The sequence below is a fragment of the Heloderma suspectum genome, chromosome 5, assembly GCF_057233095.1.
Source record: "Heloderma suspectum isolate Gila_16-S chromosome 5, 16-S_ref, whole genome shotgun sequence".
Classification (NCBI taxonomy): Eukaryota; Metazoa; Chordata; class Lepidosauria; order Squamata; family Helodermatidae; genus Heloderma; species Heloderma suspectum.
Window position 1 is genome coordinate 235,355,301 of NC_139462.1, and position 15,958 is coordinate 235,371,258.

At 47.3% G+C, this 15,958-nt stretch overlaps 1 protein-coding gene across 1 annotated transcript in view; it reads right to left on the reverse strand.

The window, feature by feature from the left end:
• DRC11L (dynein regulatory complex subunit 11 like) overlaps positions 1–15,958 on the reverse strand; it is a 49,465-nt gene that overhangs the window by 31,780 nt on the left and 1,727 nt on the right. Inside the window, exons 2-3 of the mRNA XM_084859852.1 lie at positions 9,867–9,984; positions 2,896–3,182 (exon numbers count right to left, since the gene is read on the reverse strand). Coding sequence (XP_084715978.1) covers positions 2,896–3,182; positions 9,867–9,984 — 405 coding nt within the window. The remainder of the gene's footprint in view (positions 1–2,895; positions 3,183–9,866; positions 9,985–15,958) is intronic.

A 15,958-nucleotide genomic window follows, 5' to 3' on the forward strand; every position in this document is an offset into this window, starting at 1 on the left:
AAGACTGAGGGGAAATTGGAAGGGGCCTACAAGACCATTGAGTCCAACCCCCTGCTCAATGCAGGAATCCAAGTCAGAGCATCCCTGACAGATGGCTGTCCAGCCTCATCTTGAATGCCTCCAGCGTGGGATATTGGGGAAATTGAAGTCCCCCATTACTACTACATCATGCTTCCTTGAAACATTGGCAGTTTGGTTTTCAAAAGTTTCATCCTCGTCTTCTTGATTGGGTGGCCGGTAGTAGACTCCGACCACCATGTTCCTTTTATTCTTTGCTCCATTTATTTTAACCCAGATGCTCTTGATGGGGCTACCAAGCTCCTCCTCCTGTGTTTCTGTGCAGAGATATGTATTTTGAACATATAGTGTAACTCCACCTCCCTTTCTGTTCCTCCTGTTCTCTTGAACAAGTTATATCCTTCAGTTTTGGTATTCCAGTCATGGGAGTCATCCCACCAAGCTTCAGTTAAACCTGTCATAATTTCCCTCCTGTCTTAAGAGATCAAGTTTGTTCTGCTTGTTTCCCATACTGTGGGCATTGGTATATAGATATTGAAGACCATGTGCTTTATAGTCTGGCTTTCTTCCTACATGTTTTTGAAGACTATTATCAGGTGCTATTAGAGCTGCTCTCTCCGTTGTGGTCCATTGTTACCCCCCAACTTTACATCTCCCTCCCCTGTAGGATTCAGTTTAAAGCCCTCCTGATGAAGTTCTTGATGCTGTGGCCAAACACATTCTTCCCAGCCTTGGTGAGGTGCAACCTGTCCCTTGCCAACAGTCCATCTTCTAGGAAGTATATAGCCTGTGGTCCCAAATCCAAATCTCTCACGTCGGCACAACCTTCGTAGCCAGTCATTCATCCAGAGTATTTTTCTTTCCCTTTCTATCCCTTGTCTAACTACTGGAAGGATGGATGAGAAAACTATCTGGGCCCCAAAGTTCTTGAGTTTCCTTTCCAAGGCTTCAAGTCTGACATGATTTCTTTGTAGCTCTGCCTGGTGGTATCATTTGTTCCCACATGGATGAGAAGAAAGGGATAGCTGTCAGCGGGCTTTATGAGTGCAGGCAACCCTTGAGTCACGTCTCTAATCTGTCCTCCTGGGAGACAGCATACTTGGTGAGTCCATGGGTCATCGCAACGTAGTACTTGGGTTTCAGTCCCACACAGCAAGGAGTCCCACAAACCTACTACTCGTTGTTGCAGGCCTTGGTTTCATCGCCTCTGCTTGACTGACCTTCAGCCTCTTGCTCGCTCTCCTGTGGAGTCCCCTGTAATTCTTCCTCTGCAGGCTGTCCTCTAGTCTCATCCTCATGTACCTGAAAATGGTTCCATAGTTCAACTGCTTCCACTGGTGCAGAGTGGCTTCTAGATCTTCTGGTCATAACTGTCACCCTTTTCCAAGGAGTATCCTCTATTTCATTTTCCTCACCGCAGCATTTCCTTTTCTGCCTCTGCTTGCTGTTGCTCTTCCAGCTTCTGTACTTCACTTTGCTGCTATAGTTCCACCATTATGTCTAAGAACTCTTCGTCTTCTCTTATTCCCTGGAGGGTCAACATTTGTCACTCCAGTCCTCTTACTTTTTCTTCCAACAGCATGATCAACTTGCACTTGTTGCATGTGTAGGCTATGTTGATCTCAGGCAGGAAAACAAACATTGCACAAACCTTGCAAGTCACCACCACTGGAGTCTTTTCCTTCCATAGTCTCTATTCCCTTTATGTTTCCAGCTTTCTGATTGTACTGGGATAGCCTGTGCTTTGGCCTCTATTCACTGGGGGTTAACAAGAGTCCCTTGCTTTGCCTTTGTCTCCTCTTCCACTGCATCTCTTCTGCCAAACTCCTGTTTGCTCGCTCTGATCGGTCACTCTCTGGGAGCTTGCTTGCTTTCATTAAATAAAATTGTTAAATAAAAAAGGAGCATTTATTACACATTATTGCATTGTATTTTGTGTGTGTGTTAAAAGTGTTAATTGGTTAAATGTAAACAGTTTAAAGATACCACAATTTTTGTTATCCTTTTTTGGCATTTCTTTTTTTAATATCTGGTGTTGAATGGGGTACGGCTACCCTTGAAAGACCAGGTCTGCAGCCTGGGGATCATTTTGGACTCCCAGCTGTCCATGGAGGCTCAGGTGTCAGCTGTGAGCCGGACAGCGCTGTATCAACTCCATCTGATACGGCGGCTGCGCCCCTTCCTTCCCGACCATCTGCTCCCATCGGTAGTACATGCCCTGGTCTCCTCTCGTTTAGACTACTGTAATGCGCACTACGTGGGTTACCCTCGAAGACGGTTCGGAAACTGCAGCTGGTACAGAGCGCGGCGGCTCGCCTGATTAAAGGCAGCCGCCACCGGCGAGATCACATCACTCCAGTGCTGAAGGAGTTGCACTGGTTACCAGTTGTTTTCCGGACCAAATTCAAGGTGTTGGTTTTGACCTTTAAAACCCTATATGGTTCCGACCCAGCCTATCTTAAGGAGCGCCTCCAGCAGCACCAGACAGGCCGCTTAACAAGATCAGCCTCGGATGGCCTTCTCTCCGTCCCATCAGCCAGGACAGCTAGACTGGTGGGGACGAGAGAGAGGGCCTTCTCTGTGGTGGCCCCCACTCTGTGGAACTCCCTCCCTAGGGAACTCCATCATGCCCCCTCTTTAATGAGCTTCCATCATGCATTAAAAACGTGGCTGTTCAGGCAGGCATTTGGGGTGGGTTAGGGTATTTTAGAAAAGGTTTTTATTGTAGAATTTTATTGTTTTAAACTGTTTTTATTGTATGTTGTACATCGCCCAGAGTGGCTGGGTGACCAGCCAGATGGGCGATTAATAAATTTAATAATAATAATAAATAAATATACTGGGAGCATCAAAACATGGAAGTGGCCCAGGCCTCACTTGTCCTCTTTGAGGGTCTGGCAGCAGCAGCAAGGAGCCAGACAGGTGGGTGCCCCGCAGTCCTCTGCCAGGAGGTGGCTCGCTGTGGCCAGGCTGCTGTCCTGCCTTGTGCAGCTAGCCCTGCCCAGCCCGCTTCTGCCAGTTGGACTCAGTTGGCCATGCAGCTCTTGGCCCTGGGACCTGCCTGTGCCAAAAGCCAGAAAGCCACCCTGGAATGGATGGAGGAAGGCAGCTGAAGGTCTCTGCTGCCTTGCCCGCCCGGGTGCCACAGACAGCTCAGCATTCACCTGGGGAAAGACAGCACGAGAGAGAAGGTGGAGGCGGCCCTGCGTGTCCCTTCTGTCTGGAGGCCCAAGGGGGCCTTTCTTTGTCTGGGGGCAGCATATTGAACCACAAGGAGGAGCCCTGGCTGGAGCCATGCAAAAGAGACTGGCAGACCCTGCAGAGGCAGACGGGCATGGGGGGGGGCAGCCTTTTAGTGTGGTCCTGCTAGATATGGGACCTTTTTTGCAGGGACCTGGGAGCAGGAAGAAGCTGGGCTGATTCCTGAAAATGCCGGCTTTACTAAGGCCTGAACTTGAAGGCAGCGATGCAGCTCCCTGCCTGGAAAGGTAATTTGAATGATTAGTCAGGTTTTCTCTAAAAGGGTCTTTAAGTGACACCTGCTACAAGCCCAGGGAGCATCGCAAGCATCCCTATCTGGGGACTATGCCACTCCTCTCTTTTGAAAAAAAGTGTTGCAGAACTCAGAGTCAGAGAGACCACGGAGTGAAGGAAAAAGAGCTTTTCTTCATTTAACGTGTGGGCTTATGGCTGGAATCACTTCCCAAGAGCCAAAAGCCCCGAGGCACATTAACACATTGCTTTTATAGACATTATGGCACATATGAAACGGCTCCTCCTCTCCCTCCCGTGTGGGGTTGCAGTCCTCAACATTTCTTCTCTTAGCACCATTGTTTATAATACAAGAAATGGGTTATAGGGTAGCCATGATAAGCAAAGAACAGCAGAGAACATAATATACATATCACTATGACCTTAGCCTTTGTTGACAAGATAAGAAATTTCTGTGTCTCGTCAGCTTACAAACATATATTTCAGAGAGCAAGAGCTCAGCAAGAACATGAAGCATGAGGCTGCATGAGGCTACTTAGTCTGACCCCCGATATGGCTACTACGTTTGTTGTTGTTGTTCAGTCGTTCAGTCGTGTCCGACTCTTCGTGACCCCATGGACCATAGCACGCCAGGCCTTCCTGTCCTGCGCTCTCTCCCGGAGCGTGCTCAAGTTCATATTCATTGCATCCGTGATGCTATCTAGCCATCTCATCCTCTGCCGTCCCCTTCTCCTTTTGCCTTCAGTCTTTCCCAGCATCAGGGTCTTTTCCAGAGAGTTTTCTCTTCGCATTAGGTGGCCAAAATATTTCAGCTTCAGCTTCAGTATCTGTCCTTCCAATGAGCACTCAGGGTTGATTTCCTTTAGTATGGACCGATTTGACCTCCTTGCAGTCCAGGGGACTCGTAAGAGTCTTCTCCAGCACCACAGTTCGAAAGCATCAATTCTTCGGCGCTCAGCCTTCCTTATAGTCCAGCTCTCACAGCCATACATTACTATTGGGAAAAACATAGCTTTGGTTAGACGGACCTTTGTCGGCAAGGTGATGTCTCTGCTTCTTACTATGCTATCTAGGTTGGCCATAGCTTTCCTCCCAAGGAGCAAGCGTCTTTGAATTTCATGGCTACAGTCACCGTCTGCGGTGATCTTGGAGCCCAAGAAAGTAAAATCTGTCACTGCTTCCATTTCTTCCCCTTCTATATGCCAGGAAGTGATGGGGCCAGATGCCATGATCTTAGTTTTTTTAATGTTGAGTTTCAAACCAGCTTTTGCACTCTCCTCTTTCACCCTCAACAAGAGGCTCTTGAGATCCTCTTCACTTTCTGCCATTAGGGTGGTATCGTCCATGTATCTGAGGTTGTTGATAATTCTCCCAGCAATCTTAATTCCGACCTCTGATTCATATGGCTACTACGTTCCCCCCTTAAATGCATAATTTTAATTTTATTACAATTATAGCATTTCTGATAAGCGAATGCTCATAATAGTCTGCAAAGCACAATACAAAACTTTTTATAACATACATATCACTTAACCTCCTGTTGGGCTATTAGAGCGTAGAAGGCGGCAGTTTTACTAGCCGAGACATAAAACAAGATTGGTTAAACAGCGCATAAGACAAGGAATGCAAAGGCATAACAGTATCTCTATGAACAACACTGGTAGAATTAGGATGAACAATGCTTTATTCTAGTGATGTTAGCCAAGTGAAGCCAGTAATTATCAGCGAATCACTGGGACAGACTTCCCCTTCCAGGGGCAGACCCCCCTTTAATACACGTTATTAAAAAACACACAACACAACACTACTACTACTACAACCTGCATGTTTGATTTTCTTTGGGATCTGACCGTACGCTGGGCAGCTATTCACCTGGCTAGCTGCAGTAGGGTCTAATCCCTTTTTCAATCTTCCCCAGTTGCAGGTCTGACCGTATGCAGAGTGGACAGTCTCCCGGTGTGCCCACAGTAAGGTCTAGCCTGAGTCTTCTTACTGCCTTTTCAGAATGATTTTTAAAGGATTTTCAGGATTTCTGGTCACAGTCCACTCTCCCCCCCCCCCTCGCTCTCTTGACTCCTGTCTAATGTATCCAGGGTTTAACTCCAGCTACTTTCACAGCTGTGGGGGTGGAAAGCATAACAGTTTTTGGTCTTCTCCATCTGGGAGTTAAAGGGTCATTTTTCCACTTTTTAACCCATACTTCATCTCTTGGTTGGAAAGGATGAACTTCTGTGATGGGAATTGGGGGCTTATTTTCTAAGACAAAGCGACGCTGGGCTTGAAGAACTTTGCCCAGTGTTTGGACTTCTTGTTTAAGGCTAACGTTTGCTTGCTCTTGATGCCGCTCCAGTGTCAATCATGAAGTCAATGTCATGGCCCCTCTCAAGCTGTCTTCTCTCTCGCCCGTTCTGGCTCCTTTTGTTTTCTCCTTTGTGTATTTGATTTATTTTATTTGGGCATTCATGCCACCAATGTCCATCTTGTCTACACTGGGCACACTGTGCCTCTGCCTCTGCTGGGTCTTCTATTTCCTTGTCCACGTCTTCTTGGGCTTCTGGGTCGAGGGGGGTATATTGGCGATAGGCATCTAAAAGACGCTTTAAGTACGCTCTGGGGCCTCGGTGGCACCTTGCAGCACTTCAGACACCTTGGTCATATTAACTGACTTCTTCATACCTGCCTTCATGGCTTCTAACAGCAGGGTTTGATACTGGGTGAGGCGCTCTAGCCCCGCTTGTGTTTTGGGATTCCAGCGGGGGGGGGGGTATTTATAAGGAGACTTTATTGGGTAACTTACAGCACACAGGCGTACCTAATGGTTGGATCAGACAGCTTCTCTGAACCACGAGCTATTGGGCTAAATGGGTTTTATACCATACATGTTACCCATAAGGCAGCACAACACTAGCAAGCATTTTCAGCATAGGCTAGAGGTGTTTGGTTCTCAGGCACAGCTTCCTGTAAACAACTTCGCTTCCCAAAGTGCTTGATAACACTTTTATTCATTAGTATGGGAAGACAAATTTTTTCTCTTTCTTTTGCTTTCTTTTTCTTGCTGATCTGCCTGTATTGCAGATCATGTTTTAAACTTTTTACATAAAACTTTCCTCTCTATGCACCAGCCTTGTCTCTTCATTTGTCTTTTTTTCAAGTTAAACTCACTTACTTAAACCTTTCTGCCCTACACTAGTCCCAATGACGCACATTTGGGATAGGCTCTTCTTCTCCTTCTAGTTACATTTTCTCATCTTAAAGAACTATTACGTTATTGTGGCTACTTTACCCCCAGGTAATAAGCTCCAGGCACAATCAGCTGCTTTTAATTCACCCTGGGGGCAACTATGGCCACGCTTCTTCTCTACAAATGTTCTTTCTCTTTCCCTCTTGCCTTCTCTTTTTTCCTCCCCCCCCCCTTTCTCTATCTGTCTGCCACTTTCTCTATTTCTCTGTCTTTTCTACTTGTCTTTGTCTTTTCTCTTGTCATCCATTGGGAACCACACTTAGTATCATTTGGAGTTGCAACTAACACTAATCTGCAAATATCACATATATTTTATGATATCTAAGAAATCATAAAATATACACAACAAACTTTTTTTGCAATTTAACACAATGAATGGAAAACACTTTTTGCATGGTAAGGCATGATGGAGCAGATCTAGCAATTATACTGCTCCTCTGGCTGCATGCTCAGGGCTCATCAAAATCAAGGGATGGGCATACTCACACACGCAAAGAGTTTTAGGTCACCATTTTTGCATCGGCAACTCTATGCTGCATGAGTTCTAGCAGAAGGAAATCTAAAAGTCATAGATCAAACTTAGCCTGTTGTGCACTGAGCTGACTACAACACAGACACACAGTCTACAGCAATGAGAGTTCAAGTTTATGAAAAGCCTCACAGCACTGTGAAAAGGGGGGGGGGCTCTCGGGGCTATCTGTCACTAGACAAGCTAGCCAGGGATTTACAATATCACACCCCCCCCCCCTCTTCTCTTCCCCTTCAACTTGGTACACGAAAGCAAAGTGCCGAAACTCAGGACGCTGGGGGGTGATGGGCATCGCCTTATACTTGCATTTTTCAGGCAGCCATTAATCTTCTTCGGGGAGGCGGTGGGGTGATTTGCAGGACTTCAAAGGCAAGCTTCCCAGTTTGTATTTGTAAATCCCAAGCTTAAAACAGGACACGATGAGGTACAGGACAGCCAAATCTTTGCTTTGACATGGGCAACAAATAACTCAGGTCAGCTTTCTTTGCTGGGGTCTCAAACAGGAAAACAGTCTTAATTTAAAGTTGTAACATCACTGACAGCATCAGCTAGCCAGCCACACAGATTTCACTGTTTAAGACAGTTACTCCAATATCTTCTTCTCAATCAGGTTGGGTCTCCCAGCTTACACAGTTTATTGCAGCTTCCAGGAGCATGGTAGTAGCGTGATTTTGGCTTGGCCAGGAACATGCTGTCTGGTTTCTCGGTCTCTTCAGCACACACACTCAGGCAGTGTAACACTGGACACTCAAATCAGTGAGATTTCTTCATTGCAGGGAATCCCACGGCAAAAGCTTAATGGTTATGCTCTTCAGAAATCATATAGCTGATGGTCTACAGGCTCTACGAAATTCTAGGACAGTTCAAAGCTAAACACGGCTACCTTGACAGAGATCTTCATCGTGGTCTTTCCGCTTTATTCTGCCTTGGGACAGTCTTATGGCACACTTTCCACTCGAAGAGGGGTCTAGCCTGTGCTCTGGGGGCTGATTCTTCACCTTTATTTTCTATTTTGCACCTTCATCTTCTGGGTCTTCATTTTCAGTTTCCATTTCTTAGGGATTTCATCTCAATTAGGCGAGGTGATGATGTTGCACAACTCAGAACGTTGTGGGCAATTCTCCTGCCCCCCCTCCCGGCGCACTAGGCTAACGGCTACTTCTTTGGCCTCACACTCCCACGCTTCGTTAAAAGCCAGACTGTCCTGCAACATTTCTCTAATTAACAGCCTCAGATCTTGTTCTTTTTTTTCCCTCTCAGCTCAGCCTTGAGCTTTTTTGCTGTTTCCTCTCTCTATTCTGAATCCTTTTTTAAAAAAGCTTTTTCCTTCTTTTTTAACATACATCTCAAGGGGGTGCAAGTCTTGCTTCCCCCACCTCCCATAGCCTCCCACTTAAGATGAAGACAGACACAAAGAGGGAAGGGGATTGGTCAGTGAGTAAGGGGTCTCACTGATCAACACAAGAGGAATTTCACACCATGCACTTTGCTACTGGCCTGGGCACCCGGACGGTCAACGGTATGCAACAGAAACCGCAGTAGCCACTCACACAATCATCAATTTCACCACTTCATTCATATGTCCCGGCCACCCACTTTCCCACTAGAGTGAAGCAGTTTCCTCAGCGCCTTGCTGAGTATTAGTGCCTGCTCGGGGGAGTGATCAAGTCCCCCCTTCCACCCCCAATCGGGTGGGTCACCTTTTGTATACGTATACTAACACTGACCTTCTTCATAAGGCGGGTCCCTCTTTTTTTCTGCCCAGTGGCCTTTCTCCTAAAGGCGGGGCCCTCTTTTTACTCCATATACTTGCCTTTCTCCTGAAGGCTTCCAATGTGGGTTTCAACTCAATTGCAGCTGCAGTATGGGCAGGGCTCAAGTTCCTTCCTCCGCTTCCCAAGGTTCTCTTGCCGCTCACAGCCGTTCGGGCAGGCTCGGCGCAGGCTTTCTCCCGTTCACCTGACAAAAAGGTCGGTGGCGCCAAGAAAGGGAGGCGTGCACTGAGCCCTCCCTCCCGGTGCGGCGATTAAGAGCAGGCAACTGCCACCTCTCTGTCTTAGCGCCTGCCACATCCAAGTCACGGCACCATTTATGTTGCAGAACTCAGAGTCAGAGAGACCACGGAGTGAAGGAAAAAGAGTTTTTCTTTATTTAACACGTGGGCTTATGGCTGGAATCACTTCCCAAGAGCCAAAAGCCCCGAGGCACATTAACACATTGCTTTTATAGATATTATGGCACATATGAAACGGCTCCTCCTCACCCTCCCGCGTGGGGTTGCAGTCCTCAACATTTCTTCTCTTAGCACCATTGTTTATAATACAAGAAATGGGTTATAGGGTAGCCATGATAAGCAAAGAACAGCAGAGAACATAATATACATATCACTATGACCTTAGCCTTTGTTGACAAGAAAAGGAATTTCTGTGTCTCGTCAGCTTACAAACATATATTTCAGAGAGCAAGAGCTCAGCAAGAACATGAAGCATGAGGCTGCATGAGGCTACTTAGTCTGACCCCCGATATGGCTACTACAAAAGGACTTGAAGGCCAGTCATCCAGCTCCTCAGGTCGAGGCTGTGGTACCTCTGGGAATCCCGGCAGTGCAGGAGGCAGCCCTGGAGATGAAGCCAGCGGCTTTTGCTGCTGCTCCAGCCTTGATCTTTCTTCCTTGGCCTCTTCTAAATCCCTTCCATGGTTTGGCCTAGAACACAGAATAGTAGAGTTGGAAGGGGCCTACAAGGCCATTGAGTCCAACCCCCTGCTCAATGCAGGAATCCAAGTCAGAGCATCCCTGGCAGGTGGCTGTCCAGCCTCGTCTTGAATGACTTGAACTGGCTTGGATTCTTGCATTGAGCAGGGGGTTGGACTCGGCCTTGTAGGCCCCTTCCAACCCTACTATTCTATGATTCTATGAATGCCTCCACTATGGGAGAGCCCACCACCTCCCGAGGGAATTGGTTCCATTGTCGTATTGTTCTAACAGGAAGTTTTTCCTGATGTTCAGCCGGAATCTGGCTTCCTGGAACTTGAGCCCATTATTCCGTGTCCTGCACCCTGGGATGATCGAGAAGAGAGCCTGGCCTTCCTCTCTGGGACAACCTTTCAAGGATTTGAAGAGCGCTATCCTATCTCCCCTCAGTCTTCTCAAGGCTAAACATGCCCAGTTCTTTCAGTCTCTTTTCATAGGGCTTTGTTTCCAGTCCCCTGATCATCTTTGTTGCCCTCCTCTGAACCCTCTCCAGCTTGTCTGCATCCTTCTTAAAGTGCGGTGCCCAGAACTGGACACAGTACTCCAGAAGAGGCCTAACCAGTGCTGAGTAGAGGGGAACTAGTACTTCCCAGGATTTCATAGAATCATAGAATAGTAGGGTTGGAAGGGGCCTACAAGCCATCGAGTCCAACCCCCTGGTCAATGCAGGAATCCAAGTTAGAGCATCCCTGACGGATGGCTGTCCAGCCTTGTCTTGAATGCCTCCAGTGTGTTAGAAAACACCACCTCCCTAGGTCATGGATTCCATATTGTTCTAACAGTCAGGAAGTTTTTCCTGATGTTCAGCCGGAAAGCGATGCTTCTATGAATGCAGCCCAAAATAGCATTTGCCTTTTTTGCAGCCACATCACATTGTTGGCTCATATTCAGCTTGTGATTGACAACAATTCCAAGATCCTTCTCGCTTGTAGTGTTGTTGAGCCATGTATCCCCTATCTTGTAACTATGCATTTGGTTTCTTTTTCTTAGAAATGGCATGGCCCCTGCTGGCTTCACCTGGAGGCATTTCTGTTCCAGGGAAAGGAAAGCCAGTTACAACTCCTTTCATAGGCCGCTTGTAAGAATTACCCACCTTGCTATTTTAGAGGGAGAGAATCAACCACCCCACGCCAGGCAAACTGGCCCAGTAATAATATTGGCCTGGCCTGGCATGCTGCTGTTACCAAGCCCTTACTACCCCAATATACCTCTGGATATCAGTTGCTAGAGAACACAGGCAGGAGGCTGTGATTTCACTCCTGTCCTGCTTGAGGGCATCCCAGTGGGGCATCTGGTTGGCCACTGTGGGAACAGAGTGCTGGACAAGAGGCCCCCTCGGCTCTGTATTGGCCCCAGGCCTGTAACCAAGTCACCTGTAGTTTTAGAGGAGCCTGGAGATCCATAATGCTTTGCTTAGGTTCATTATTGGTGCAATTCCCTTGCTAGTGGGCCTCTAAGCATGTGAGATGTGTCAAACGTCAATAGGGCAGCCTCAGCACATTCCATGCTAAGGAAGGCTAGTATTGTATCAGGGCCTGGGATGTGCCTGAGAAGTGAAGCTATGTTTATGCCGAGCAACAGGTGGGTGCTGGGAAAGTTCTGATTGCTTTCCTTCTGAACAAGCACTGTAAGTCTATGCTGGGAATGACCGCTAATTAATCATAGATAGAATCATAGAACTGTAGGGTAGGAAGGGGCCTACAAGGCCATTGAGCCCAACCCCCTGCTCAGTGCAGGAATCCAGGTCAGAGCATCCCTGGCAGATGGCTGTCCAGCCTCCTCTTGAATGCCTCCAGTGTGGGAGACCCACCACCTCCCTAGGGAATTGGCTCCATTGTCGTATTGCTCTTACAGTCAGGATGTTTTTCCTGATGTTCAGCTGGAATCTGGCTTCCTCTAACTTGAGCCCATTATTCCACGTCCTGCACTCTGGGATGATCAAGAAGAGATCCTGGCCTTCCTCTCTGTGACAACCTTAGAGCAATACGACAATGGAACCAATTACCTGGGGAGGTGGTGGGCTCTCCCACACTGGAGGCCTTCAAGACGAGGCTGGACAGCCATCTGCTAGGGATGCTCTGACTTGGATTCCTGCATTGAGCAGGGGATTGGACTCGATGGCCTTGTAGGCCCCTTCCAACCCTACTATTCTAGGATTCTATGAACCTTTCAAGTACTTGAAGAGCGCTATCATATCTCCCCTCAGTCTTCTCTTCTCAAGGCTAAACATGCCCAGTTCTTTCAGTCTCTCCTCATAGGGCTTTGTTTCCAGTCCTCTGATCATCTTGGTTGCCCTCCTCTGAACCCTCTCCAGTTTGTCTGCATCCTTCTTCAAGTGTGGTGCCCAGAACTGGACACAGTACTCCAGATGAGGCCCAACCAGTGCTGAGTAGAGGGGAACTAGAACTTCCCAGGATTTGGAAGCTATACTTCTATGAATGCAGCCCAAAAGAGCATTTGCCTTTTTTGCAGCCACATCACATAGTTGGCTCATATTCAGCTTGTGATCGACGACAATTCCAAGATCATTCTCGCTTGTAGTGTTGTTGAGCCATGTATCACCCATCTTGTAACTGTGCCTTTGGTTTCTTTTTCCTAGGTGCAGAACTTGGTATTTATCCCTATGAAATGTCATTCTGTTGTTTTCTGCCCAGCGCTCCAGTCTATCCAGATCACTTTGAATTTTGTTTCTGTCTTCCAAAGTATTCGCTATCCTGCCCAATTTTGTGTTATCTGCAAATCTGATCAGCATTCCCTGCACCTCCTCCTGCAAGTCGTTAATACAAATGTGGAAGAGCACTGGGCCCAGGACTGAGCCCTGCGGTACCCCACTCGTTACCTCTCCCCAGCTTGAGAAGGTCCCATTGAGAAGCACTCTTTGAGTCCGATTCTGTAGCCAACTGTGGATCCCCCAGATCGTTGTTTCATCTAGCCCACTTCGAGCTAGTTTGCTCATCAGGATATCATGGGGCACTTTGTCGAAAGCTTTGCTGAAGTCGAGGTGTATGATGTCTACAGCATTCCCACGGTCTACAAGGGAGTTTACTTGATCAAAAAATGAGATCAGATTAGTCTGGCAGGACTTGTTTTTGACAAATCCATGTTGACTTCGAGTAATCACGGCATTGTTGTCAAGGTGCTTCCAGATGGATTCCTTTATCATCTGCTCCAGAATTTTCCCAGGGATTGATGTCAGACTGACTGGTCTGTAGTTCCCAGGTTCCTCCTTTTTACCCTTTTTGAAGATAGGGACAACGTTAGCCCTCCTCCAGTCATCTGGCACTTCCCCCGTCCTCCATGATTTCTCAAAGAGAATATACAGTGGTTCAGAGAGTTCTTCTGCCAGGTCCTTTATGACTCTAGGATGCAGTTCAACTGGCCCTGGAGATTTGAACTCATTCAAAGTAATGAGGTGTTCCTTGACCATATGCCTATTGATCTCAAGCTGCAATCCTGCCCCTTCAGCCTGTACTTCGCCTTTGCCAGGGGGGTCATAGACCCTCTTTTGGGAGCAGACTGAGCCAAAGTAGGAATTGAGCACCTCTGCCATTTCTTTGTCATCTGTTATCGTTTTGCCATCCTTATTTAATAGCTGAACCACCATTTCTTTCCTCTGCCTTTTACTATGCATGTAGCTGAAGAAAGCCTTTTTGTTGTTTTTAGCATCCCTCGCTAACCTCAGCTCGTTCTCAGCTTTAGCCTTCCTGACGCCATCCCTGCAATTCTGTGCTACCTGCCTGTACACTTCCTTTGTTCCTTGGCCTTCTTTCCACTTCCTATATGTGTTCTTTTTTGTTTTCAGGTCATCCCTAAGCTTTTTGTGAAGCCACATTGGCTTCTTCTGTTGTCTTCCACCTTTTCTTCTTGTTGGAATGGTTTGTGATTGTGCCTTGAGAATTTCCTTTTTTAAAAGCTCCCACCCATCTTGGACTCCTTTTCTCGTTAGCGTCGCTTGCCGTGGGACCTTACTGATCATTGTTCTGAGTTTATTAAAATCCAGGGTACGCGTTTGGCTACACTCGGCTTTTGCTTCCCTTAGAACCAAGAACTCAAGAGCAACATGGTCGCTTTCCCCCAGAGTTCCTGTAACTGCTACTTTATCCACTAAGTCATCTCTGTTGGTTAGGATCAAGTCAAGGATAGCCGATCCTCTAGTTCCTTCCTCTACTTTCTGTAGGAGGAAGTTATCCGCCACACAAGTCAGGAATTTCCTGGAGAATTTTCTATGTTTTGCAGAATTTGTCTCCTAACAAATATCGGGGAAACTGAAGTCCCCCATTACTACTACATCATGCTTCCTTAAAACAGTGGCTATTTGCTTTTCAAAAGTTTCATCCTTCTCTTCTCCTTGATTGGGTGGCCAGTAGTAGACTCTGACCACCAGATTCCTTTTATTCTTTGCTCCATTTATTTCAACCCAGATGCTCTCGATGGGGCTACCAAGCTCCTCCTCCTGTATTTCTGTGCAGAGATATGTATTTTTCACATACAGTGCAATCCCACATCCCTTTCTGTTCCTCCTGTTCTTTTTGAACAAGTTATATCCTTCAACTGCTGTATTCCAGTCATGAGAGTCATCCCACTCAGTTATACCAATCAGGTCATAATTTCCCTCTTGTATTAAGAGTTCAAGTTCGTTCTGTTTGTTTCCCATACTCTGGGCATTGGTATATAGACATCGAAGACCATGTGCTTCACGGTCTGGCTTTCTTCCTACATGTGTCTGAAGACTATTATTGGGCGCTATTAGAGCTGTTCTCTCCGTTGCAGTGCATGCACCTACGTCCATTGTTACCCCCAACATTACATCTCCCTTCCCCGTAGGATTCAGTTTAAAGCCCTCCTGATGAAGTTCTTCATGCTGTGGCCAAACACATTCTTCCCATCCTTTGTGAGGTGCAACCCATCCCTAGCCAACAGCCCATCTTCCAGGACGTATAGCCCGTGGTCCCAGAATCCAGTCTATCTCGTCGGCACCACCTTCGTAGCCAGTCATTCACCCAGAGTATTTTTCGTTCCCTTTCTATCCCTCTTCTAACTACTGGAAGGATGGATGAGAAAACTATCTGGGCCCCAAAGTTCTTGAGTTTCCTTCCCAAAGCTTCAAAGTCTGACGTGATTTCTTCGTAGTTCCGCTTAATCATAGAATAGTAGGGTTGGAAGGGGCCTACAAGGCCATCGAGTCCAACCCCCTGCTCAATGCAGGAATCCAAGTCAGAGCATCCCTGACAAATGGCTGTCCAGCCTCATCTTGAAGGCCTGCAGTGTGGGAGAGCCCACCACCTCCCCAGGTATTTGGTTCCATTGTCGTATTGCTTGGCGGTATCATTTGTTCCCAAATGGATGAGAAGAAAGGGATACCTGTCAGTGGGCTTTCTAAGTGCAGGCAACCTTTCAGTCACGTCTCCCATTTGTCCTCCCGGGAGACAACATACCTGGCGAGTCCATGGGTCTTCGTGACATACTTGGGTCTCGATCCCACGCAGCAAGGAGTCTCCCACTACTACCACTCTTCTTCTTCTTGGAGGCCTGGGTTTCATCGCCTCTGTTTGACTGACCTTCAGCCTCTTGCTCACTCTCATGCGGGGTCCCCTGTGATTCTTCCTCTGCAGGCTGTCCTCCAGTCTCATCCGCAAGTACCTGGAATCGGTTCCACAGCTCCACTGCTTCCACTGGTGCAGAGTGGCGTCTAGTTCTTCTTCTCCTGTCACCCTTTTCCAAGGAGTTTCCTCTACTCCATTTTTCTTCACCTCAGCATTTCCCACTGCCTCATCTTGCTGTTGCTCTTCAAGCTTCTGGTCTTCCCTTTGCTGCTTCCCCCATTCTGTCCAAGAACTCTTCGTGTTCTCTTATTCCCTGGAGGGTCAACAGTCGCCGCTCCAGTCCACTTAACTTTTTCTTCCAGCAGCGTGATCAACTTGCACTT